This window comes from Microchirus variegatus, assembly GCF_963457635.1.
Source record: "Microchirus variegatus genome assembly, chromosome: 22".
NCBI classification, from domain to species: Eukaryota; Metazoa; Chordata; class Actinopteri; order Pleuronectiformes; family Soleidae; genus Microchirus; species Microchirus variegatus.
The window spans coordinates 1,464,201-1,491,494 of record NC_139823.1 but is presented as its reverse complement, the minus strand read 5'-3'; the positions used below and the strand labels follow the sequence as shown (position 1 = coordinate 1,491,494).

The window sequence follows — 27,294 nt, the reverse complement described above, 5'->3', positions numbered from 1 at the left end:
CTAGTTTTTAATTCAACGAGCAAATGCCATAGAATAAGTGGTCTACAGTTACCAAAATCAGTCACCCTATGTCACATGAGAGAAGATCAATAAACAAGTTCATGTATGTAACGGTACAGCTTTCCCACAGTTCGGTATGCATTGTGGTTTTTGGGCCACGGTATCGGTACGGTTTCGATATCTTAATAAAAAACTACTCAGACTAGCAAAGGCATTATTGCATTGTGACGCTTGCTCTGGGTGGCGCTGTAGTGCGAGTGGCTGTCGAATATCCAACTTCAAACCAACTTCACTGCACTGCATAACAGATGCTTGCACACCGTGGTTTGTTTGTTGACATTCATTTTCTCATTCTCATTGTCGTCTATGCTGAATCCACAATGATCTCACACAGCGGACTTAAACGAAGCGATGCCGCATCAAACCTTCTTTTTTCAGAGTCTCGTTCACTCACGCTGATTGACGCTGAAGGCGGCATGAGCAGAGCAGAGCACGCTAGGGCTGTATCGATACACTAATCTCACGATAGGATACACGATATTCAGCTCATGATAGGATATATATCACAATATTCAGCCAACGATACGATTTGATATAATTTGATACTCTTACATCATTTTCTGAAAGATTTAAAGGGGACAAAGTGATTTTGGGGACATCTTGTGAGTGTTCCATTTACTTGGATTGAAGTAATTGAACTGAAAACTAAAAACATCAATTACACAATATATGTCTCTTGCAAATGCTGGACAAAATGAATTAAAGATGTGTTTAATGTGATGAGAAAACTAGTTCCCTTTATTGAAACAGTGCAAACTGTAATTTTACAAGCCTGAATAGTAAACAAAGTGCAGTATTGCAATTAACAATAGAGAGTTAAAAAGTGCATCAAGTGGCCTGTTCTGAACAGTTGCTTTTTTAGCTTGACACTGAACACAGGTAAGTAAACATAGTACCACAGTTTTCTCCAAACAGTCATTAAGAACAACTTTTGAACATTTAACTTAAAATGAATGCTGGGCCATGAACGGCATTAACGCATGACTCGTTTCCATGACGACTGACCGGAAAAATACACGCGTTACGTCATGTTTACTTGACTCCCGATTGTTAAAATGAGTCTCTAAAGTAGCGTTACACTTTAAAAACAGAGGCACACATACGCAGCACACAGGTACTCTGGTTATTTGTAGCGCTGCTCTTTTCGTTTGATAAACAGACCACTCCAGTTCGACTGTAGGCTAACGGCTAATGGAGCTAACTGTTGGTTGGACTCCGGTGACACGGCACGAAAAACTGTGTTACTTTCTTCTTTTTAAACCTGAAGTACTCCCACACATCTGCTTTTAAGCACGAAAGTGTTGGATGTCCGTCGCTATTTTCTTGAATCTCCTCGCTCTCACTGAGTAAACAGGAAGAGGATAACATCGTCGGCGAGTGAAGACGGGTGACTTGCTATAAATGCTCTACAGCGACACTAGCGGCTGGCTGACCGAATCGCTCTTCCTGCAAGGATGTGCCAGGCGTAACACGGGGGATTTGAATAGGACTTAATGTATCGATACTCGCGACTGAAAAATTGATACTTTCTGGGAAAATAAAACATTGATATATATCGCAGAACCGATAAAATCGCTCAGCCCTAGAGTGCGCAGCACTGCTCTGCTCATGTCTCTTTTCCTGAGTGGATCTAATCATGCAGCATTGTGTATTTCAATAAATTTTTACGGACTGAAACGTACCGAAATACTGCTGTTTGCTGTTACGTATTGAACCGAACAGGGTGTACCGAACGGTTCCGTAAAAATACAGAATACCGTTGCATCCCTAGTATGTAAGTAGTAACCTCCATAACTCACATATATGTGCGATAGGACCACTCTATGGGAACTTTAAAACAAAGCCGTAAACTGTTTTATTGAACACTAATTAATATATGAGGAAATACAAATGACACAGATGGTGCCAAAATGTGACAAATGAGACCTCACCGGATTAAAACATGTTTTGTTTTTTAATAATCCACTTTGCGTTACAGAACGTCGTGTGGCTGCATTGTTATTTACCAGCTCCAGAGCCGGCACAAACATGTATGGGGCCTGAAGCTGAATTTTATTTGTACCTCAATAAATTGCATTAACTACATTATAGCTGTGTTATTTACTCCGAACCAGTATAACTTGTGTTTTTTTGCATTTCGGGGGAGCAAAATCAAAATACAAAAGCAAAATTTGTACTTTCATATCAAAGTGAAACACTAAGGGCCTGATTTACTGAGATCCCATATAGAGAGCGCTAAATTGCACCTGCTGCTGGTTTGCGTTTTGCGGGTGACCTACTTAGATTACAGCCGCAATTGACGCAGAAGTGGTTCAGACCGCCCTATTTATATGAGGACTTTGCGCTGACCGTTGCACAACGGTCAGCCAAACTACACTGCGCTTCGCCTTGCACGGAAAATGGACCAGGTTGGAGCTGGAGCCGTTAAGGAAATACGGGGAACATATGACCCTTTTTTTTTTAAATGACTTTTTTTTTATATATAGAGGGTCCAAGTTAAGCCCATACCAGTACAAACACGCATTTCCCCTATGGATATCCATATTTAATGTATTCAGATATACCAAATTAGAAATGAATGTGCGTCATCTGTGAACGCGTAGTTGAACATGCTCTGGAAAGTGTAATTTCCTGATTTACAAAAATAATTTTTGTTTATGGATTCCTCAGTGGATTATGCTTCAGCAGGGGTGCAGAAGTATGTGCGTAACCACAGGCATTTGTGCGCACGGCTGTGCCAGTTAATTAATCAATCAATCAATCTTTATTTGTATAGCCCACAGTTTACAAAACATAGTTTGTCTCACGGGACTTCACAGGGTTGGTAACATCCTCTGTCCTTAGACCTTCGACCTTCGAAGTTAAGTTAAGACCTGCCTTTCAAACGTGCTAATTATAGATGCAAAAATAAGCACCACAATCAGTTTCAGGTTTCATAAATCACTTTGTGAGTGCTAAAATAACATATTTACATGTTCTCCTCCCAGCACACGCAAAATTGTGTTAACGCCCCAAATTGCATATGCATTAAGGCAAGACCGCTTAATGGATTGCGAGAGCTATTTTGCCCGTCTGACAGACGCAAATCCTCGTTGCACCCTGTTAGTAGATCAGGATCAACGCAAATTTGTGACTTGAATTGAGAAAAAAAATATGATTAACAATAGTCATATATATATGAATGTATCTGTGCTGATACAATATAAAAATAATGATACAATATTTGTCCACCCACATCCAATCACTAGGGTGCCCCCAAAACAGCTGCAACATCATCAGCTAATTCAGTAACAAACTGATCCATCCACACTACACCACAGAGCCACTTAAATGTATTTAATTTGATTTGATATGTATCTAATATGTATCTATCTTTGATCCTTCTAACTCTTAAGTATATATAGTATATTTTGTTTTTCATTTTTATGAAACAACAAAAACAGATGGAAATATGACTATATGAGTGTATGGACAAGAAAATGATAACAGAATAAGCCACCCCCCCCCCCCCCACTCCTATATATTTTATTTGTGTATATGTTATTTCATTTCAAATGTTAAGAGGTTATGTCCAGTTTTTTAATGCATTGTATATGTATTGTTCTGTGTAGCAGTGTAGCTCACAACAATAGTATCTGTGCTCATACAGAGAGGTGTGGTTTCACTGACAGCTTAGACTAGGAGGGGGTTGTTCTATGTAAATGTGATGATTCTGTCTCTTGGCTCCCAGAAGGTGTAAATGTTTGAGGCTAAAATTCTCCCCAAAGCAGTTTGAGGAGTGCCTACATTCAAATGACCACATGTTTTCAAATATTATCTGATTGTGTGTTAGAGATTATTGGAACATTTAGAAATCACACTTTCAGAATCTGTAAATAACTCAAAATGTCCGTCTGCCTACTTATTCCCGGTTTTGCCATGGCTGGTCACATTTCATTATGAGTTATATTATATTCTCATATGACAGAAAAAAATAAATCAAATTTATTAAATAAAAGCCTAAATTAATGTATCTTTTATATTCCTCCAGGTCAACTAATTTTCTTTCTGCTCTCTCTCTTTTCTCTCTCCTCTCACTCCCTCCATTTACTCACTTCTTCTCCCTTCCTTGATAATCTCTGATCTTCCCATAAATCCCTCATCACATATCCCTCCTTTTTATGTCACGCCTCTCATCCTCTCTCACTCCCTCTCTACCTCCCTTTGGTTTCTGATTCCTCCTGCTGCTGCACTGACCTGGGAGAAGTGTTTCTCTCTCATCTTCACCTCCTCCTCTACCAGCCTCTGCCTGTGTGCCGCCTCGTCCAGAAGCCTCCTCTCGGCTTCCTCTCTCCTCCTCCGCTCCTCCTCCAACATCTGCCGTCGAGCCTGCACCTCCCTCTCCTGGGAGTGATGGGGGGGAGAGGAGGAGAAACAGAAAAAGAGAAGAAAAATAACAGGGGCAACAGGGAGAATATGTTAATGGTTGGCAAATATTGCAATACAAAGTGGATGACTATCAGAGGAGAAATTGAAGTCCCAATCCAGGGTTTTGTAAAATATATCCCATACGTCTGTGCGCTGAAGCTTTACTGATGTAAAATGACTCACAACTTTCAAACACTTACATACAGTTGTGCTTTGTTTCAACTTACACAATAAATACTACACACAACACATTTTTCTTTTAAAAAGTGAATGTTGAAAACTTAAGAGTTTATTAAACTAAACATCAATGTGATTATTTTATGTAATTTGAATACATTTCACTTATTGTTTTTTTTAAATATAATACTGACACAGGCCTTTTCCACCCACTACCTGCAACCATATGCAGTATATTGACAGGCCAACTTGTCTGCACACACACACGCGCACACACACACACACACACACACACACACACACACACACACACACACACACACACACACACACACACACACACACACACACACACACAAAAGAGTTTCACATTTAATTTTCTATCATAAACTGTGTCACAGGAAAGCTGCGGTTGGAAATGTGTTGATTTCAATTGATTTCGTCCTGTCAATTATCATTCAATTTTATTTGTATAGCGCCAAATCATTACATACATTATCTCAAGGCACTGCATCATGCAGAGCAGAGAACCCAACACATAATTCACACAATGAGCAAGCACTAGGCACAAACTAGGGAGAGAAAGAACAAGGTTAATGACATATAAGTCATATTCATACACTGAGTGTGAGAGAGCGAGTGTGCGTGAACCACAGGAATTCCCCCAGCAGTCTAGGTTTATAGCGGCATAACTAAGAGATGGTCCAGGTTTCACTGAGCCAGCTCTAACTATAAGCTTTATCAAAAAGGAAAGTTTTAAATCTAACTTTAAATACAGAGAGAGTGTCCGCCTCCCTAACTGTCATTGGGAGATGGTTGCACAGGAGAGGAGCCTGGTAACTGAAGGCTCTGCCTCCCATTCTGCTCTTACAGACTCTGGGAACCACATGTAAGCCTGAATTTTGGGATCTAAGTGATCTGTTATGGTGATAATGTAAAACTGGGTCTTTCATGTATGAAGAGGCCTGACCATTAAGTGCTTTGTACGTGAGGAGGAGGATTTTAAATTGAATTCTAAACTGTACAGCATTGGTTCTCAAAGTGCGGCCCGGGGGCCAATGGCGGCCCGCAGAAACATTTCTGGCGGCCCGCAATGAATTACAGTTGATAGTTTTAATCCAGGAGCTACTAAGCTTATTAAATGTTTATTGGACATTACTGGATACAGACCAATAAGTGTAAACTGTACAACTGTATTTACTATGTCATCAAATTTTGGATGGCATAGTGACACAGTATAGTATTACTTTTTTGTCAAATTTTGGCATTTAAATTTTTTCCCCAAAAACTGTAACAATTTTGAACGACATAGTATAGTATGACGTTTTTGTCAAATTTTGGACCAAATTTTTTGGGAAAAAAATTGTCAAATTTGGGACAGCATATATGTCATTTTTGTCACATTTTGGACCAAAAACTTTTTTCCCCCAAAATTTTACAATTTTTAACGACATAGTATAGTATGACGTTTTTGTCAAATTTTGGACCAAAATTTGTTTTTCAAAAAAATTGTCACATTTTGGACAACGTAGTATAGTATGTCGGGTTTGTCAAATTTTGGACGCCCTCAGTTTTTTCCCTTTGGCGGCCCTCAGTCCAATGTTGGGTTCCTAAATTGGCCCTCAGGTATCACAACTTTGAGAACCCCTGCTGTACGGTGAGCCAGTGTAGAGAAGCTAGCACTGGAGTTATGTTATCTCTTTCTAGTTCCTGTCAGAACTCATGCTGAATTAACTGAAGGATTCTAACAGACTTGTTGGAACATCCTGATAATAAGGAGTTCCAGTTCCGTAATTTCCAGAGTGCACCTGAATATAAGCCGCACCAACTAAATTTAGAAAGAAAAAAAATGTCTATAAGCTGCAGGTGTCCATGTTGTAACATGAGATATTTACACAGAAAGATTTTTTAAATGCATTTTTACAAAAAGTGCCTGTAATACAGCAGAAACATAATAAAAAGCGGGTTAAAAAAAGCGGGTTCTTCACACTGCAGTCTCCAACGTCTCACCATCGATTAAATGAGGCCAAGCTTACATGCAGCTTGATTGCTTTTAACTTAAAAGCTGCATCATATGCATTTCTTTGTGTGTTTTCCATGATGAGGGTTTGTGCATGATGCGCAAAATCAAAGTAACGTATTCTTTGTCTGTCTCACTCTTGCGCTACCTGCTAGAGCTCCCTCTGGAAGCCCGAAAAATCTATAGATTAGCCGCATTGTTATATAGGCCGCAGGGTTCAAAGCGTGTGAAAAAAGTAGCAGCTTATAGTCCGGAAGGTTCCTCCCATCTTAAGTGACAATGTGGTCAGAGAGTTTTTCTCTAAGGTATTTAGGGCCAAGTATAACGAGTAAAAAGATACAGGTCATCCAGGACTTAATGTCTCTGAGACATTCCTAGAGTTGAACAACCTGATTTATTTTAGCCTCATGGCTAAATATAGCTGTGTGTCATTTGCATAACAATCAAAGTGTATGTTGTGTTTTCTAATAACGTTCCCTAAAGGAAGCATATATAAAGTTAAAAGTATAGGCCCGAGCATGGAGCCATGTGGAAATCCACAATTAACTTTTGTTTGTAATGAGGCATCATCATTTACATGAACAAACTGGAATCTATCAGATAAGTATGCACAGGGCAGTACCTGTGATCCCAAGGGTCTGCTCAAGTCTCTGCAGTAGAATAATCATGATCAATGGTGTCAAATGCAGCACTAAGATCTAACAGGACAAGCAAAGCAACGAGACCATTATCTGAGGCCAAGCGAAGGTTGTTACTAACTTTAACTAGTGCTGTTTCTGTGCTATGATATAATGTAAAACCTGACTGGAAATCTTCAAACAGGCCATTAATCCACAAATATTCACATAATTGATTGGCAACTGCCTTTTCTAAGATTTTTGAAGATTTTGATTTAATATAGAGCTGTTAATCAAGGGGAAAACATATTTAAACAGTTTACTGGGGATGGGATCTAACTGACAGGTTGATGGTTTGGATGAAGAAACTAATGATGTTAACTCAGGATGATCTATAGGGGAGAAACTGTCTAACTGTACACCTGGTACATCTAAAGCTCTTGAGTCAGTACTATGAGGGAGGAGATGATCAAATTTGTTCTCTGATTAATGTTATTTTATTCACAAAAAAGTTGTGAAAAAGGTGGTCACTGCTCAGTGTTAAAGGAATATACATTGAAATCATCCAAAAAAGAATGTCGATTGTGAATGACAATTGTCTTCTGAGTCTCTGTTGTTCTGTTTTCTTTTAAACATTTTTTTTTTACTTCTCCATGTCAACTTTCACCTCCCCTTGGATTGTATGCACTGTCCTAATGTGTTACAATCTGTGGCTGATTATCCCTGCTTCCCTAGTGTATTTATGGCGTGTTTCCACTAGCACAACTTGCCTCGCCATGGCACGGTTATTTTGCTTTTCCATTAGTGATAGTACCTGGTACTTCCTTAGTACCTGTTCAGAAGAGGTTCCAAGCTAGCTGAGTCGATACTATGCGTGACGTCATCAGACTGCCATGCACTGATTGGTCAGACAGGAACCATCACAAGAAGGGGTACAAAAATCTAACCGAACAATGCCGAATGGTAAATCAGTTAAAAAGACTTGACAATCCTGAAAATGTGAGTTAATCTCCAACATTTTACAAGGAAATGTCTAAAATCTCATCATTTGAGAGGAAACTGGTGTATTTAGTGACAGCAATGGAAAACCAATAAGTCTTTGCTGCCCAGTGTTAATAAAGTACATTGGTTAATTTTGTCTTTTTTTTGAGTGCCCTTTCCTCCTGCAGTAGTTTGCTTCTTTGCGTTTTTGTTTCATTAAACGCATGTTATTTTTTTCAACCTGCATTTGGTCCCTCCATTTTACAAATTATCATAATTGCACTGAATATTATCAAGTAACTGAGCAGGTATGGAGGTCACTTAGTGAGTACACAGCCAATCAATCCATTTGGTCTGAGTAAAATCCCTGTACACAAAGTACACAAATAACTGACTTTAATAATTTATAATTTATAAAAAGATCACAATTGTATTATGAATTGATAGTTTTCTAAATTGTAGTGCACCTTTTTTTTAATTTAACTTCAAATCAAATTATCAACAGTTTTTGACTATTATGTTAATTAGGTTAGAAAAGGAGTTCCAACTGTGTGTGGAAGTACTAAAAGGCCCCAACTTCTAACTGGACTGAATGCTGTTAAGTTAATTTCTGTTCTGTTAAGTTCAGTTCTTTTGTTTTGACCTCTTTAAAGGGCCCAGTATAATTTCAGATATTTTGTTGATATTCATGAAGAGGATTTCAACAAATAAGAAAAAGTGTTTTCAAAACAAATTGCAGACTTAAAATTCAGATAATCCCTGCAGTTCTGGGAAACGCTAAATGTCCACAATGGAGATGATGGTTGGGAAGATTAAAATGACTGATGTTCAGTTATGTTAATACATTACATTCACATCTGCGGTACTAAAGTTGGAAACTCACTCGTTTCTCAATCAGTCTGGCTTTCTCGAGCTGTGCTTCCTTCAACATCCTCTCCATCTCTTCTATCCTCTGGGCCTCTAACCCACAGGTGCTACAACACACACAGGGAGGAGTTTCTGATCAAACAGCTTATGTGACAAGGCATGAAAAAAGTAAAGAGACATGTCTGAGACTAAATACTGAAAACAGATGTTGAACATCTAAAAAAAATTGAAGAGGTTGGCATTACAACAACCAGTTTACTAGTCGACATGGGAGTGGATGTCACTGGTCAAAAAGCACAGTGACCCTTCTCCTATAGGGCAGACTCAATTGTTCCCATGGAAACAGAGCCAATCTCTAATTTCCCACTCTCTCACCTTTCTGGGGTACATGCAGTGTTGTCAGTGGAGATGCTGGTCTCCATGCTGTCTGAACTCTCCAGGCTTAGGGTGTCATATGCCTGGTTTCTACCCAATGGTGACTGACGATGCAGGATGGAGTGATAAGCAGAGGGAAACACATCTGTGCACAGACAGGGTGCAGAGACAGCTGTCACCATCTAACAGTGCCCTCTACTGATTAAGCCAAGTCATAGCCAGACACAGACATGCTAAAATCAGTAATTTATTAAATACACTGTGAGCAAGAGTCTACACTTATCCTCCATGTTTGAATAAATCACCACAGTTCTTCTCGGTAGAGGAGGCTTGTTGACAGCTGAACATTTACAGTGTGTTGAATAGATGATATGTACCTTTGCTCTGCATATCCACCTGCCTCCTGGGGTCCATGTCTAATGGGTTTGCCATCTCTCCCAGCACTAACTGTAATCCCTAAAAAGTACAATGGAAAGCATAGTGAAACACAGTGAAATAAATCAAAGTGTTCAGTTACAACTAGGTCGTGAGGATCCTGTGCTCACCTTAGGCACCACATTTTTCTCAAGAGCAACACTGCTGGAGTGTGACAGGGATCCAACACTGCTGACAGTACAGCATGACACCATCTGCTCAACCTCACAGTCTGATTTAGACTTAAGTAGCTGAGGGGAGAAGAACACATCAGTTGCTAGTTGCCAGAGGTAAAAAAAAATAAAAGTAAGGATACCCAAAACGGAAAAATAATCATACAAAAGGCCTTTTTCAGGGATCAAGAAATTGGTTTAAAGCTCCCATAGAGGGGTCCTATTGCACATATGTGACCCGCCACGGACCAAGCGGGAACAAGTCGGCAAAGCTCAAAACGAGAAAAAACAGGAAAAAGGTTTTTTATTCCAAAATTTGGGATTTCCGTTTTTTTCAAAATTACACAAGTTGAAGTTTTGAAGAAGCCACTACATGCTTCAAATCACAGTATTGTGGGTCTTAAAACCATAACCTTTGTGTTTGAATTAAGGTTGTTTTATCGCTGTGAATCACTTTCCAGAGCTTTTGTTGTTTATTCAGTCAATCAGCTGACGATCATGGAGAATACACATGGCTAATTAATATGCACGTACAGAGAGAGAGAGAGGGAGGGGAGGGAGAGAGATAGTGTGTCAACGTTCCAGTGCTTATGTGTGTTTGCGCAGTGTGTGTGCAGTGCGAAATTAAAGCGTGATTATCATCAAAAGCTTTGTTTGACAGAGGAAGACAAAGAAAACCGGAGAATAAGTCTGTGGCTGAGCTTCTTCACAAGGACAGAGAAAGCATAATCACTGCTGGTGTGTGTGGACTGTTAGCATTTTAAGCTAGCGTTCTTTATGCTAACGTGTTAGCAGACTTCATCATCACAAAAACAACAAACAGATGATTATTCAGCGGCTGAAAGAGAGCAGGACACACACAGTAGTTGTCTGAGATGATGACGTGACGCCAGCACCGCTCTATCTCCTATCTAATTGGACATTTGGAGGCGAACAGACGTACAGTGCTTACTTATCTGATCGGAGGCACTGAAGTCTGCCGGAATACCTTTCAGTTTCTTATGGGGTGAGTTTTCTTTAACATTGTTAATCTATGTTATGTAAGTGTTCATTCAAAGTCACATACAGACGCACATAGGGACGCTGTCTTTTAATAATCCACTGTGCGTTTCAAAACGCCGTTTGCCTACATTGTTATTAGCTATGCTTGCTAAGGGATTGTACAGAATTACGCAAACATAGCAGAGAGGGAGATAAAAGGAGCCTTCAAACTGTAACACTTTGAGAACTTTGTAACATTCAAACTGTGTTGCGCTGTAAGTGATCCATCTTACAAGATTAAAACTTTGTCTGAACTTGAGATCCTGTGTCCTAGTCTTTGACAACATTTTTCATCAACATCTTGGCGCCTAACGTGGGGCCCAAATACCTGTCTCCTACAGAGAAGCTGACCTGAAGACCTTGTACAAGGCAAGAGTCTGGGACTCGTGAAAACAGTCCTCCACCATATGACTGTAAGGGAGTATTTTGGGTTTTGAGAGGTCAGGTCAGGAGTCAGTGACCACAGACGCCGGAATAGAGACGGACTCACAATTAAGGTAAATACAGTATATCATAAGATCTTATCAAGAGTCAGGGACTCACAGAAATTAAGTCAGGGACTTAAATAATGGTCTGGTACCATAGATGGCTTTCATAATAATAATAAATCTTTTTAAAGTGGAATTAATTTATTTTTATTGAAAGCTCTCATGTGAATGTGACAGGATGGGGCACGTGACCCGCATTGAAATCACCAGGTAGAATTCCACTCAGCCATCAGCGCGGAATGACTTTGCAGTGATTCAGGATTGTTTTGAACAGCAATGAAGTTACAACAAGTGGCCCCACAAGTAGCGCAAGTCAACGATACAAGTTAGCATGGCATTAAAAACACTCATACCGTCTCCACAGTACACCTGAGGCAAATCAATTGTAACGGCAGACTATCAATGTACATATCTGTGTTGATAGAATAATATTTGAAACAAAACTAAAGTCGCATCGCATGAATTTTTGAGGGACTACTTTCTCAGCACTATACTTCCAGCATCGGAATCAGTCTGCCGCTGCCGGAAGTATGACGCGCTGCTGCTGCTGCTGAGACATAAATCCTTCAAATTGCAAGGTTGGTTTTATTTCAAACATTCTATCAACACAGATATGTACATCGATAGTCTGCCGTTACAATCGATTTGCCTCGGGTGCACTGTGGAGTCGGTATGAGTGTTTTTAATGCCATGCTAACTTGTATCATTGACTTGCGCTAGCCATAGCATCAGCGAACTCGGCAACTAGAAGAACTGAATGAAATTTCTTGAAAATGTCTCCAGACGTCTCCATCACACCGGCTGAGTTGGAAAATAGGTCTTATGTCCAAAATTCCGAACTTTCACTTTAACTGGGCCCTGACAGTCAACATGAAGAAAACTAAGATCACGGTGTTTGAGAAAAGGCCCCAGCGTGAAGGAAACAGACCCCAGTTCACGCTGGGCCCAACCACCATAGCGCATACAAACACATACACATACCTAGGATTAAAAATTACCTCTACAGGGAACCTACATGCAGCAATAAATGAGTTTAGAGAAAAAGCAAGACGGACATTTAGGGCAATACGAAAATCCACTAAAATCAATATTCTAATCCCAATCTCACAAATTATATGATAGTGAAATATGGGGTTCATGAATAAACAAGGATTTTTCCTAAATGGGACAAGCATCAAATTGAAACTTTCCACACTGAATTTTGTAAATACATTACTAGAGTCCAGAGAAAAACACCTAATAATGCATGCAGAGCTGAACTAGGCCAGTTCCCCCTCCTAATCAACATCCAGAAAAGAGCTATCTCTTTTATAAAGACCTCCAAACCCCTGCCTCAAAACACCCCCAAACTATCTGGCCCAACCAAATTACCAACAAAAGGGAGATTATTACACGTCTTTTAGATGTATCAACCTGTAATTTAGCGTTTCCTGTCTTTCACATAAAACCTTGTTTTAATCATACTGCCTTGCCTTCTGTCTCCACTATACAGTGAATAACACTCATCTGAACTAGTCTTTCACACCTTTAATTCCGAGGAGAGAACTACAAAGAGAACACAGAAGCAGGAAGAGTGATAGAGTGTTTTACCTGCCCATGTCTGCGTGTCGAAAAAGACTTGGCAGGCAATGGTGGAGGACGTAAGTGAGGCTCTCCAGCAGCCATGATATCCTTGTACCAGCGCTCCAGAATAATAGGAGGCATTGCATTGCTGCTCAGCTCAGGCTGACTCTGAGGTGATGAAAAGCATCCAGTAAAGCAGTAAAGGAGTAAAGCAGCAGCAGCACCAGAGACGAGCAGGCAGAGAGAAAGAGAGAATCAGAGTTTAATTTTTGAAATTCGGTAGTAATGTATGAGGGGCCGTATAAGACATTATTCATTCTGGCACTCTCACATACATATATTCTCTTTTCACAGATAAACATTCTCTTTTCACATACATACATTTTTACTCTCATAATTGTATATCTTTAGCCCACACATTCATACGTTTTACTTTCATATTCATATATTTTTAACTCACACATTCATACATTTTACTTTCATATTTCTATATTTCTAACTCACACTCATTAATACTTGCTTGATCTAATGCACATGAAGTCATAATATTAGTAATTTTAAATAATATATGTATATAAGAAGGAAATGTATGCATGTGTGAAGAAAATATATGTCTGTGAGAGAGGTATTGTGGAAAAGGATGGAGTATAGTAAATATACTATATATAGTCAAAACGGGGGCAGATAATGTATCACGCTGTGATTGGCTGACAAAGTCAAGATGAGACGCAGGCTTTGCAGCAAGCCATTGGAGTTTTAAGAAATATTTTAACATCCCCTGATGCTATTTGTGCAAATGAGCATGTCCTCTGCCACTCAACAGAAGAAATAGCATCAGGGGATGTGATTGGGATGCAATGACTTGCTGCAAAACCTGCTTTTCATCTCAACTTTGTCACCCAATCACAGCGTGACAATGTGTGTGAGTTAGAAATATAGAAATGTGAGAGTAAAATGTGTGAGTTAAAATGTATGAATATGAAAGTAAAACATGAATGTGTGTGTAACAATTATGAGAGTAAAAATGTATGTGAAAGGAGGATGCATGTATATGAGTGTGAAAATATGTATTTGAAATGAGAATGTATGTATATGAGAGTAAAACAGGTTTGTATGTGAAAGGAGAATGTATGTATGTGAGAGTAAAAATATATGTCTGTAAAAGGAGAATGTCTTCTGTGAGAGCGAAAATAATGTGTATTTGAAAGGAGAATGTATGTATATGAGAGTAAAAAATGTATATCTGTGAAAGGAGAATATATGCATATGAGAGTGCCAGAATTAATAATGTCTTATAGGCCCCCTCATAGTAATGTTGCTCATACATATATATATATATATATATATATATATATATAACCGTAAAAAACAAACCTTTGCAGAGAGAAAGGAGGAAGGATCACATGCAGTGGAGCGCCAGGAGAAGACCGATTCAGAGGCATGTGGGAATGATGGAATAGAGGCAGAAGAAGAGGGATTCAGTCTCTTCCTCCCAAAAAGCTGACTTAACTGACTGACTGTGATGTAGTCCTACGCACACACACACACAATTGGGAAATAAGTCACAAGTAGAACTGTTTTGATATGATTTCAGTCCTATAGTCCATGGACAAGTCAGAGGAATTATTGACAGTATGGCAGAAAGCAGGCCTCTGTACCTCGCTTGGAAGATCTGGAGCTACAGCGAGGGGGAGGCAGTGGAGTGCAGCAGGGGAAGAAGAATGAGGCTGCATACAAACATTCCCATACATCTTATAGACATCAGACAGCCTGAGGTACTCCTGCATCAACAGCCATTACACAGGGATCAGAATGCAGAAGTTAAGAACAGTCTCTGCTTAAGCAAGTCATACAAAGATTCAAGAATCAAACATGAAACCATCACAGCTAATGTATTTCTCATACAGAAAGGCTGCAAGAAACACCACCATGCCTAGTTTATTTACATAAACAGCAATCATCATTAAAACTCTGTCAGGGATTGTTTCAAATAGGATTTTGTGGAAATGTACCTCTTGCAGTCTAACAGGACAGAGTGCAGGGGAAGGGAAATGAGAGAAGGAGGAGGCAGAGGAAGGACTGGATCTATCAGCTTCATCCACATAAACAAGGTCAGGTTCGCTGATGTGAAGCAATTCCTGTTCAAAAAGTTAATTCATGGTCTGTTTTGTTTGAATCCACTTTTGCAGTTAATTTCTCTCCAGTTTATGTCATGTGTCTCACATGTTCCTGCTTACCTCTTTCATGCTGCTGTTGCAGGGCTTTGGGAAATCGCTCTCTCCTGTCCAAGTGTGGTACCTCTTCTCCAGAGCACACAACCTGTTTTGTTCCTGCAACATACACAGGTTTCACTCGTCACTCCACTCAAAGTTATACTGGCTTACTGGCTGAGACTGGGTAAATTATGAGAAGTTAACCTTCTGTAAAAGCTGCAGACACAGTGTCTTGTCTTTAACCATTCTTTCATAGTCTTGTGTTGCCTGTAACCCCAACTGCTGCGCTTGAGCTTCCAGAGCAGCCATCTTCTCCTGCAGGTCAAAACAAGATGTCAACAAAATAACGACAGCAACAGTAATATTAAATTAGAATACTGTGTGTGCTGGGCCCACGTTTGGTGTAGTGGTTCTCTTTCTTGTGAGATGTCTCACTATGGGATGCACGCCCCTGCTGCAGCCCTCAGAAGCATTAATCTCATTACACCAAACCTGATCGGCTGGTGTACGTGTCCGTCTGACACAGGTAGTCCCACCTACCATAAATACTGTGTTCCGGACGGGACCACGTCTATATGAGCCATATTCATTTTGTATTATTTCATGTAATTCTACTCTATGCCACTCGGGGGCTGTATTACTGTGTGGCTCAATTGACCTCGGGTCAGCCCAGTTATGCTTTTAACCTAGTGAAACCCAGACACGGGGGTTGCTGTTTTGGGAAGCAAACAGTTTTCGACTGTGCCTGGTGTACGTGATGTGCTCATGATTTAATGTGGTGCGATATTTGGTTTGTTATTTTAGTAACATGTTAATGTTTTTGCCGTTGAATGGTATATGGAGGAAAATAAACCTGCGTGACAATTGTAAACACAACTGAACTCTCTCCTCCGTTATGTTCCAGCGCAATGGGTGCACGAAACTAAATCCTCCGTATCAGCAACCAGTACTGGACTTTGTTTAGGACTTAGTCCGTACAACGTCATTCAAACATTTTGCTCACTCGGAGTATATCTCACTTCCATAGCTAACTGGCTAAACTGTCCACAGACGGATCTTATTATAGCTTCTGTCGCAGGGCGCTAGTAGCCTTGGATTTATTTGCTTCGTCGGTCACACCAGATCGATTTTGTCGAGCATTAGCACACCAGCTAATCCTCTGTCCTTGCTGTTATCACACCAGATAACTGCCTAGCTCGTCGCCCCACCACAGCATTCGAGTACCCAGCTTAAGCACACCAGCAAACCGTACAGCTCGGCATCCCACCATGGCGCTCTGAGCACTGAGTATTTACACGCCAATTAATTTCTCGGTTTTTCACGGTTAGCACACCAGCTAACTGCCTCGACTCCGTACCTGTGCACCAGCTAGGAATAGAGGCTAAAACCCCTCACACCAGAACGCATGGCACTGTGGGCTTGGCCCCTGAGTGGCTCAATCTATCAGCTGTGGGACACTCACAGCGTGTGATTTCCACTATACAAAGTGCTTCAGCCTCCTCCACTAGGTCTCTATATGACTGTAAGTGGAGTCTTCTCCACAATCAAAGTGTACTTGCTGGCTCTCGCCGCCTGTCACGTGGTTTTGGGGGCAAACTGTGAGCCAGCACCCGCTGGATTGCCGTTTTATGAAGGGGGCACGCAGGCTCCTTCCCATGTCAAGACCACTGGTACCGCCATGGGACCTGGATGTGGTTTTGAAGGAGCTTAAAGGGCCCCCGTTTGAACCACTGGAGGAGGCAGACTTGAAGCACGTGTCTCTCAAGACTGTGTTACTGCTGGCTCTGGCTTCTGCTAAACGAGTTAGTGACATTCATGCACTTTCAGTGCATCCGTCATGTGCTCAACTTTTCCCAGGCGATGTGAGGATGATTTTGAAGCCCAACCCGGCTTTTGTGCCTAAGGTGGTTGGTTCATGTTCACCTATTGATCTTGTTCTTGATCTTGGTTTTCCTACCTCACCATGTGGGCGGTCACATGTGTTGTGTCCAGTTCGTGCTGTGCGCACTTACATGGAAAGGACAAAGGCTTTCAGGAGGAGTGATCAACTGTTTGTCTCCTGGGCTACTCCTCATATCGGGATCCCTGTCACAAAGCAGCGCCTGTCCCACTGGGTGGTGGAGGTGATAGCTTTGGTCTATACAAATCAAGGTTTGCAGCCGCCTGTGGGCCTGTGAGCACATTCGACTCGGGGCTTGGCTGCATCCTGGGCCTTGTTCAGGGGGGCTTCTTTTCAGGGCATTTGTGCTGAGGTGAGTTGGTATTCACCTCTCACTTTTGTCCGTTTCTATATACTGGATGTTTCCGCTCTGTTGGCACGAGCGGTTTTACTGTCCTCGTAGAGCAGAGCAGAGTAATTTCCCTGTGGGTTGGTGGACGCTTGATAAGCTTTTCTGGCAATACGGGAGCTATGACATCCCATAGTGAGACATCTCACGAGATATTATGAAAGAGAACGTTATGTTATTAACATAACCCCAGTTCTCTGAGTAGTATGAGTGAGATGTCTCACCAGACATCTTGGGCGAGTGAGAAGAGGTGCTTATCTTGAATGACGTGGTCCCGTCCGCACACAGTATTTTTGGTAGGTGAGACTACCTGTTGCAGACGGACACGTTCACCAGCCAATAAGGATTGGAGTAATGAGATTAATGCTGGAGCAGGGGCTTTCATCCCATAGTGAGACATCTCACTCATATTACTCAGAGAACCGGGGTTATGTTAATCACCTAAAGTTAGCGATCTCGCCTTTGCAGCAAGAAGACCCAAAGTTCCTGGGTTCGAGCCCAAGCCCAGGTGAGCCCAAGTTTGAGCTCCGCTTGGAACAAGGGCCTTTCTGCAAAGAGTTTCCATGTTCTCCCCGTGTGTGTGTGGGTTTTCTCTGGGTTCTCCGGTTTCCTCCCACAGTCCAAAAACATGCAATATGGGAATTAGGTAAATTGGTCTAAATTGACCGTAGGAATGAGAGTGTGAGTGAATGGTTGTTTGTCTCTATGTGTGGCCCTGCGATGGACTGGCGAGTTGTCCAGGGTGTATCGCCCTATGTCAGAGATCGGCACAGCACCCCCTGTGACCCTCCAGTGGAGCATAAAGTGGTCGATTATTGGATGGATGGACTGTGTGTGCTTGGATGCTAAATTTAAAAGCACAAAGAAAACATGCAGAAACAAATTAGAGCAAAATAAATGAAAAAACTAATCAGAAGTAATAAGTGCAATAAAACACAATGTAAAAAGTTAAAGGGACAACATAAAATGAAGTCCTTTTTTTTCCCCTTGGGCTGGTTGTTCAGAAATACACCAAAAAAGGAGGAGATGTTGAGCATGAGTAAAAAGCTTGCATGCTGGGTACAAACAGCACGCAAGCTTTATGTGAATACATATACATTTCAATGTATAAAATCACAGAAACAGAATGAAGTGCTGGGATGACCAAGGAAAGAAAATAGAAGTTATACTAAAGTAAATAAATCAAATATTCTCCACACACAAGAACAGAAAGATGACAACAATGATAGTGACAGTGAATGCAAAGCGCAAGATAGGTGGAACTATGGCATCACCATTTGCCCAAAGTAATGCATATGTTGTATACACATTAACACAAGGATTGCATTTTGAGATCTTCCCACTATGAGACCCCCAAAAAATAGTATTTCACTGCTCCCAAAATGCCAGTTCTGTGTGGATAAACAGCCCATTCAGACCTATCAACAGACAAGAAAGGCCCCACCTGAGGACCTAATGCTGCCTGCTGATCAATTTTCATATGAGCTTGATGAAAGTGATCATTAAAACCTTATAATTATTTCTAAAATGCACAGTGTAAATGACCTTGATTGAAGTTCATTTTTGTCATGGTTATAAGTGTTTATTTTATTTTGAAACAATAATGCAACTTGCAAAGTGTCGTAAAGCGGAAGTAACTGTCCTAACTCAGGGAAATACCGCAAAAGTTGATGGCAAGAAACACATGCTCTGTACAAGGTTAAATTGAATTAAATTAAATTAAATTAAATTAAATTAAATTAAATTAAATTAAATTAAATTAAATTAAATTAAATTAAATTAAATTAAATTAAATTAAACGTTTAGTTTTTTGGTTGCTTAAGGTTCATCAGCACCCGGTTGATAAGGGAACATGGTTGGTATCGAGTTTGTTAAGTTAAATGTGTGTTTATCTACTTTTCACAGACTTTATCTGCTTTGTGTAATGATAACGTTTTCACCCACTAGAGTGAGCTATTGCGTTTCAGTAAAGTCATGTTTAGCACATTGATTTCAAGGTTTAAGTTAATTGTTATGTGAAGTGAAAGGCAATTTATTTATTGTACAGATATATGGTTAAAAGGGACAACGTTGAAAGGGTTTGTAAATACATAAGAATTATATGTTTATAGCACTCAAGTTAGAGATTGCAAAAGGTTAATAGTTTAAGGCAATTCATTTAAGGTTATAAATATCGTAAAAGGTTAAAGGTAACTAAAAACATGCTGTTAAAAGTTGCTAATTGTTTTGTATTTTGTGTTTACATTGTAGCTCTTACGGTGTGTTCACATGCAAGGTTAAATAAAGGTTTTTAACCATCAGATCACCTATTGATCTTGTTCTTGATCTTGGTTTTCCTACCTCACCATGTGGGCGGTCACATGTGTTGTGTCCAGTTCGTGCTGTGCGCACTTACATGGAAAGGACAAAGGCTTTCAGGAGGAGTGATCAACTGTTTGTCTCCTGGGCTACTCCTCATATCGGGATCCCTGTCACAAAGCAGCGCCTGTCCCACTGGGTGGTGGAGGTGATAGCTTTGGTCTATACAAATCAAGGTTTGCAGCCGCCTGTGGGCCTGTGAGCACATTCGACTCGTTTTTAACCATCAGTTCGAGAGGCCATCTTTCGAGAGACCATCTTTTCTACCGAAGGCAGTGTAGAGATGATATTACCATATGTTTATTATCATGCATTCTCACCTTCCTCTTGGCCATGCTGCAGTGATACTCGGCTCGCTGTTGGAGAAACTGCAAGCGCTGCTTCTCCTTCTTCTCCTCCAAACTGCTCTCCACCTCCAGCTGACAGAACTCCAGCTCTTCAAATTGCTTGGTCCCCCACTCCAGTGTTTCAGCTTTCTGTTTGTATAGAAATATACATTGTCTGTTTGAAATTAACAAAGCTCCTGAAAAGACAATGCCTGCCACTGTCTGTGTTAGCAAAGTCTTAATACAAGGACAAAAAAGAGATAAGGAAGTCAAAGTATACATTTTGATTCATTTAGGCAATACTGTCTGCAAGCAATGAAAGAGTACGGGTGTCTTGAATTTCCAATGCAAGCAGCATGCACATTTTTAGAGCAAAGCTGTTAATAATATTATTCAATAACACCGATTACAAAAAACAGGTCAACCATTGTCACAGGAGGCATATCTGTTCGTGCTTAGTTGTTTAGTTAGTGTTTTATGTCACGTTTTTAGTTCATGTCATGTTTTGATGTTTGTTTAGGTTTACTTTCCCCTTTTATTTTGGTAAACACTCACGCTTCCTGTCGCACTGGCACTGCATCCACCCTCACACACCTTCCCTTAACTCCCTCAGTCAGTGTCAGTGCGTTGCTTCACGGAGAAATCATTGTTCCAAGTCTGATCGCAAGTATTTGTTAAAGCTAAATTGAGTATAGGTTTTGTTATTTTTGTTACGAACCAGTGCATTGTTTTCATGGATTGTTATTTCATTTTGTCAGAGGAGCATTAAAGCCTCACTGTCATTCATTCATCCTGATTCCTGTCTCTTGCATTTTGGATCCAAGCATTGCTTCACCTTCCTAACAACCATCCAGGGAAGCAAAAGCATTGACATAAGCTAATGGCATTGACATAATGAACATCACAGGTTTAAAGGGATAATTCAGGATTTTAAAAATGATGAATTCTTATTGCAACTAGGGAGTATGTCATGGTAAGGCAGTGTTTTCTAAATGGCTATGAATTCTTGTAAGGGGCAACAAAATGTATACACCAGAACTTTGAGTAGGTGTACATTTAATGTGAAACATTAAGACTCTCCTAGGAGAGACTCATGTTAAATTACTTAACCTGTTTTTCTTTGTGTTCCCACTGGCAGCCATGTTTTCAGTGAGAGAGAAAGAGGATCTGTGTCTTAGGCCTTATCCACACAGAAACTGAACAAAACTATAACAATATTTTTCTTCGGAATTTAGATAAATTCTGTAAACAGCATTTTCAGGATATGTCTTCATCCAATCCAGTCAGGACCTCATACAACCACATTTCAAAAAAGCTATACTATCTCTTTACAGGCCACAGCAGAAAGAAGAGATGCAATCTGCAGGTTTATGAGTCAAAACAGTTAAAGTGTGTTTATGTGATATAGGACTGTGGTATTTGGTATATCACTGTACTGTTGACAGCCAATGGGCTGCACGAGAACACTGACCCTGCTGAGCTGCTCCTGTAACTGTTCTCTTAGAGACAAGGGGCACTTATCAAACTCCCTCTTCAGCTCATTGTATTCATTCCTCTGCTTTTCCAGGACCTTCCGCTCAGCTGACACATTAGCCCTTCCCTAAAACACATAGAAAACACACTCTCACATACACAATTGGGTCCCCATCCAGACACACAAAACCCAGAGGAAAAAACAACAACTGTGTCACAGACATCCTAAATCCATGTAGCCAAGGTGGTTAAAGTGTTAGAGCACGAGGCAGAGTTAAGATTGGCAGGGGTGTTAAGAGTTACTGTCATGACACAATTTAATGACACCTAGACAAGAGGAAAAAAAGGATGTGTATGTACAAATTAATTCAATTTTAGTGCTTGATACAGCCAACTAAACACATATGAGCAAGATTCCAGTTGTTGTGTTTGTCCTTTTTAACACAAGAACTGTAGGACACTGCAGAGTAAGAACAATTGGTGCTCAATACTAGACAACCATTGCAAGTCAGTGGAAAATAACAGGCACTGAATACCTAGACCACACATTCAAGAAGACATGGGTTTGACTATATTCATGCACAGATACAGAAGGACATCGTCAACATTCGTGTGCAAACTGTCCAGTTCCAGAAAGTGAACAGGCAGGAAGAATGTTGCAGGATTTACAGTATCATTCTTGCTTACCCCATCCTTCTCTTTCTGGATGGCCTTGTCCAGCTGGTTGAGTTGTAACTGCAGCTGAGAGATGGTTTCATTTTCAGCCTCCACCTGTTCCTGCTCTGCCTGCCTCTCTGTCTGCAGCAGGGCTTGTTCCATTTCCGCCTACAGACAGACATGGAGTCAGAGTCTGCATACCACTCTGAGCTAACATGCTGAACACCTTTCTCTCATCTAACTATGAGGGTGAGTTGATCTAAGCATGTAGCACTTTGTGTGTGTTGTGTGTCTTCTGACCTCGTGTTTGGTCTCTTGTACCCGCTGCTCCAAATCACTGACTCTGTGCTTTAAGTCATCAACCCTGGCTAAGATCCTGTTCCTCTCCTCCTGCAGGTAGACCTGCTCATGTCCAGACAACAGCTCATCGCACTGACAGCAGATTAAGAAACAATACTTTGTCTGATTCCTTTTCAAAGAGATACACAATTAACATGCAGTAATTCTCACCCCTGAATGATGGATACGTTCATTACCTCCTGATGTGTGCTCTCTGTGCTGCTGGACTCCTCTCTCTGGGTGTCCTCATCATTCTGTCTCACCCACTGCAGACTGTCTACACTCTGAAGGGACATCCCCTCTGCTGTGTGTGAGCAGGATCCTGCAGCACGCCCCAGCAGCCCCCTCCTCACCACCTCAGTCAGCTCCACAGAACTGCCTTCTTGATTATACTCTGCACACAAAGTCAGGATGTTGTCCAGCCTCTGTTGCTCCTATAAGACATGTGAGATGTAAGCATGCTGTCCTACATTATAGCTCATATTGCAGATCAGCCTCAAATGTTCTTGTGTGACATTGGCCCATTTAGGCAGCTGTCCCTCTGGCATTGGCACTGGACAACTGTAACCTGAGAGCAGGAGGGCTGAGGCTGATATCGTTCAGGATTTTCATAGTCAAAACACATGAGAGCTTGACTTGTTTATGAACACGTACTTAGACAGACTGCGGAGAGTGTGAAATTCAATGTACACACAGGACACAAGGCAAGAAAAACAAACGCAAAAAGAATAAGTAGCAATTCCTGCACTAATCATTTACAATCATCAGTGCCTGCTTCAACTTACAGCAGGTCATGCTTGGCCTGCTTCGTTAAAATAACCCATTCCAGGAAGGAATGGGTTATTGTGAACTTTCAAAGTTTGTGTGTTACAAATAATTAATGAAAGCCCTTAAAAGGCAAGGAGATTCTTGTTTTATTTTCATGAAATATATCATCTTACCCATGGATAAATGGTCAGTATATAGTGCTTTACTACATGCCATTTTGCCATTCACACCCATTCATTCATATGCTGCCAGGACAGCTATCAGCTGCAAAGTCTCTTGCCCACGCACAGATCTCTAAAATGTGTTATTTATCTTGATTAAATATGTCTGTGTGTGTGTACAGTAGAGTAATAACAATCTTTGGAAGTAAAGATAATTGTACTGATGAATTTTGTATAATTTGACCTCTTGACCTAAAATGTATTATTATTCTTTATTCTATTATATAATTATTACATACATTCTGTAACAATAGTTTATTCTAAATGTGAATAAGCAAGTATGGTGAGTAAATGTGTTTTTGTTGTTGTTTGTACGTAAAATGTTTGTATATATTTATGTAGAGTTTGTTCAATTTAATAAAAAAAAAGTTTAAAATAAGAGTGATCAATGTCAGAGGGACATAGGTTGGTATCTCAGATTCAGTTTCTCAGTTAACTGATATCAATGTTTTGGTGAAATTATTATTGACAAAGTTTTATAATTAATTTTTTCAAATGATTGCAGGTATGCTACATACACAAACAATAATCGCATTATTGTAATGTATTATTTTATCTATTAAAGTTCTAATAGCTTAACACAACATAGCACACTGTGTGTGTTCCAGGTACATGTATTACTCATGTTGTGGGGACATACATCTCTTAACTCAAGTCCCCACAACATAAATCATTATGTTTTAAGGTGAAGATATGCTGTATGGTTAGGGTGGGGTTAGGGTTTGAAATAAGTAGCAGTTATGGTTAAATTGAGATTAAGTCTCCAGGAAATGAATGTAGTTCTAATGTCTCAGAATGTGTCGGTGGATTTCACACCACATGCAGCATAATACCTTTATAATCAGCAGATGACTCAGCATTGTAGATTGGAAGTCCAATCAACAAGAGGCACAGTGTTGCAACTCTCATTTGTTACCAGAAACCTCTTGGTTCCTGAAATAGTCGGTGTATGTATGTAGACACATGGCGGCCGTTCGGGAATGACCCTCTCTTCTCTCTCTCTCTGTGGTCAGCTGTCAGTCACCAGGTCAGCTGTCACCAGCAGGTTGAGGAGAAGGCTAAATAATGGTAGGGTGTCTGTGGATGAATATCAAATGTATGGTCTATGATCTGGTTTATAGAGCCTTCAGGCAGGCGGCAGCAGCTTTGAAAGTAAATGCTCTTTGTCCTTTTGGTTAATATAGTGTTGAGCAATAAGCAGCCACACCTTCTGCTCTGGACTTTAAGACTTATGGAAGGATGTCCAGTCTGTGTTACATGGGCAAAATATGCTGATGATGTCAGAAATGCACCACAGGAGATGAGAATGAAGCGTGTGTTAGGATAATTGGACAAGATGCAGATACAGTGTCTGTCATCCCAGCAGTAAAATGATACTGGATCTAAAAAAGCATGAGGGCTTGCAGTGGAATGTTAAAATAAAGTAAAGAGAAAGCTGACACCAGACTGCAATATTGTAGATACATTTCTCCTGGACAAGGTCAAGGTTAGCTAACACTCTCTCCATCGCACTCATAGAATTTGCTGAAGGATATTTAACATGGTCCATTGTTGTTGCTTTGTTGTCTCCTCTCATCATGTCACACATTCTCAAGCAAACACATTTCACGAGGTGAGTCTTTTATAAGAATCTGTTGTGAATGAATTATGCTGAAATTATTACTTCACCCCACAGAGTGGGAGTGAAGTATTGTTTTTAGTGGCTCTGTCTGTCTGTGCTTCCACACTTGCACTTGCTAACATGACCAAAAGAGGCCACCAGAGGCTTGGCTGATCACTCACCAGTTTTTCCATTTCCTGCTCTCGTAGCCTCTCCTCTCTCTGCCAGCGATGATATTCCAGCAGCTCGTCCTCATTGTCACTAATCTCAGAGATGCTGTTCTTACGTTCACGTGTATATTGCTTAGTCTGATTGTGTTGTTTGGTGGAGAATTCTGTCACTGTCATACAGGACTTTTTTCTTTGGCTACAGTGGCTTGCAAGTGGAGACGTAAGAGACAGTCCAGAGAGTGGTGGAGTGTGGTCATACGTCGCCAACAGAGCTTCTGCTTTTGCTGTGAGTTTAAGGTGGCTCTGTGGGCTCTCAGGGACAGTCTTGGCAGTGAGGCCTTGTGAGGAAGTCGAGCGCTGTGATCCTGAAGTCCCTCTGCAGAGAGGAGGAAGTTCTCTCAGGCTGGTGGTCCCAAGCAGTGCCCTGGTTTTGAGCCATTGAGGGACGTCTGTTTCTGATACATACTGACCCTGCTCTCTCACTGATGATGATTTATGAATTTGGCTCAAATGTTCTGTGCCCTGTCCTGACACTGTACTAGGTGGTGTGGGGCTTGACCATAAGTTTCTAAGCAGGTTTGGGCTCTCCGGGGCTTTTTGTCCACTGCTACGACTGCTTGAGACAAGAGACAGTGAGGGGACAGGAGTCTGAGTAGACCGGAAAGGTACAGGAGGGGTTTTGTTGGTAAAGTTCTGGTCCCAAGAGCTGCTGTAGCTGCTGTTTTCAAAAACTGAGTCCTCTTTCATGGAGCTGTTTCTTCCATTAAGCATGTTTGGAGGAGAGGGCTGAGGAACAGGCTGTATCCCAGATCCTAATGATGATGACGCTTTTAGCATCAAGGAGTCCTGGAGGCTCTTTGCAGTGTTGTTGATTTTAGGATTAGTGTTGCTTGAAAAAGATTGATAGTTTCCGTTGACACCATGCGAGTCTGTGAAAGATTGACAGAAACACTTGTGCATGAGCATTCCTGTTTCGACAAACAAGAAGGTCTCTCTCTCTTGTTCTCTCACACACACACACACACACACACACACACACACACACACACACACAGTCAAGAAGGCATTTTTAAAGACACACATAAACAAACACAGTGGAACACCGTACACCAAACGTCAGGTGAGGGACAAAAATAATCACCCATAAAAGGAGAATTATACATACTGTTGCTCTAACTGATGGTAATAAAAATTTTGCTGATACCAATGATGTCTATAGGAACCAAATATGGCAACTGTGATGTTTTGCTCCTCTCTTGTGTTTTAATCCTACAGGGATCTGGAGCTGCTAAATATAAAAGCAGCAGCCCTGTACCTCATTCAGAGTAGATGAAATCAGGGCCGGTCCGGAAAGAGTGGCCCACACACTGGGCAGGGTGTGGTGCCTCTTGCTGTACTTTTCAGACTCTGACAGCCAAACCAATAAGGTCAGAGGAGAATGGTTTCTAAATATCATTCCCAGCAAAAAGAAACACTTACCACAATTACATAACATCAGAACTGTAATCATCCAAAATCTGGTTGCAAAGAGGAAACAACCCTTTGTCACAAAAGGGTCACAGCCAAAATGACAGATTTAACTAGATCATAATGTAGGCCACAGATAATTAGTTTTCAACAAGCTATTTCTGCTTCACGTTAAGGATAATAATAACTAGTAAGCTTAAGGCTCAGATGAGCTGGAGATATGAAAGCAAG

General features: G+C 40.7%; 1 protein-coding gene across 1 annotated transcript in view; it reads right to left on the bottom strand.

Moving 5' to 3' along the window:
* Positions 1-27,294, bottom strand: part of LOC310942923 (pleckstrin homology-like domain family B member 1) — a gene marked incomplete at its 5' end in the record, with an annotated part of 48,730 nt that overhangs the window by 10,559 nt on the left and 10,877 nt on the right. Inside the window, 17 exons of the mRNA XM_083908392.1 lie at positions 4,297-4,443; positions 9,146-9,236; positions 9,505-9,649; positions 9,882-9,960; positions 10,050-10,169; positions 13,211-13,351; positions 14,558-14,713; positions 14,842-14,964; positions 15,196-15,321; positions 15,421-15,513; positions 15,601-15,711; positions 20,363-20,518; positions 21,840-21,968; positions 22,529-22,666; positions 22,799-22,930; positions 23,035-23,271; positions 25,609-26,525. Coding sequence (XP_083764518.1) covers positions 4,297-4,443; positions 9,146-9,236; positions 9,505-9,649; positions 9,882-9,960; positions 10,050-10,169; positions 13,211-13,351; positions 14,558-14,713; positions 14,842-14,964; positions 15,196-15,321; positions 15,421-15,513; positions 15,601-15,711; positions 20,363-20,518; positions 21,840-21,968; positions 22,529-22,666; positions 22,799-22,930; positions 23,035-23,271; positions 25,609-26,525 — 3,041 coding nt within the window. The remainder of the gene's footprint in view (positions 1-4,296; positions 4,444-9,145; positions 9,237-9,504; positions 9,650-9,881; positions 9,961-10,049; positions 10,170-13,210; positions 13,352-14,557; positions 14,714-14,841; positions 14,965-15,195; positions 15,322-15,420; positions 15,514-15,600; positions 15,712-20,362; positions 20,519-21,839; positions 21,969-22,528; positions 22,667-22,798; positions 22,931-23,034; positions 23,272-25,608; positions 26,526-27,294) is intronic.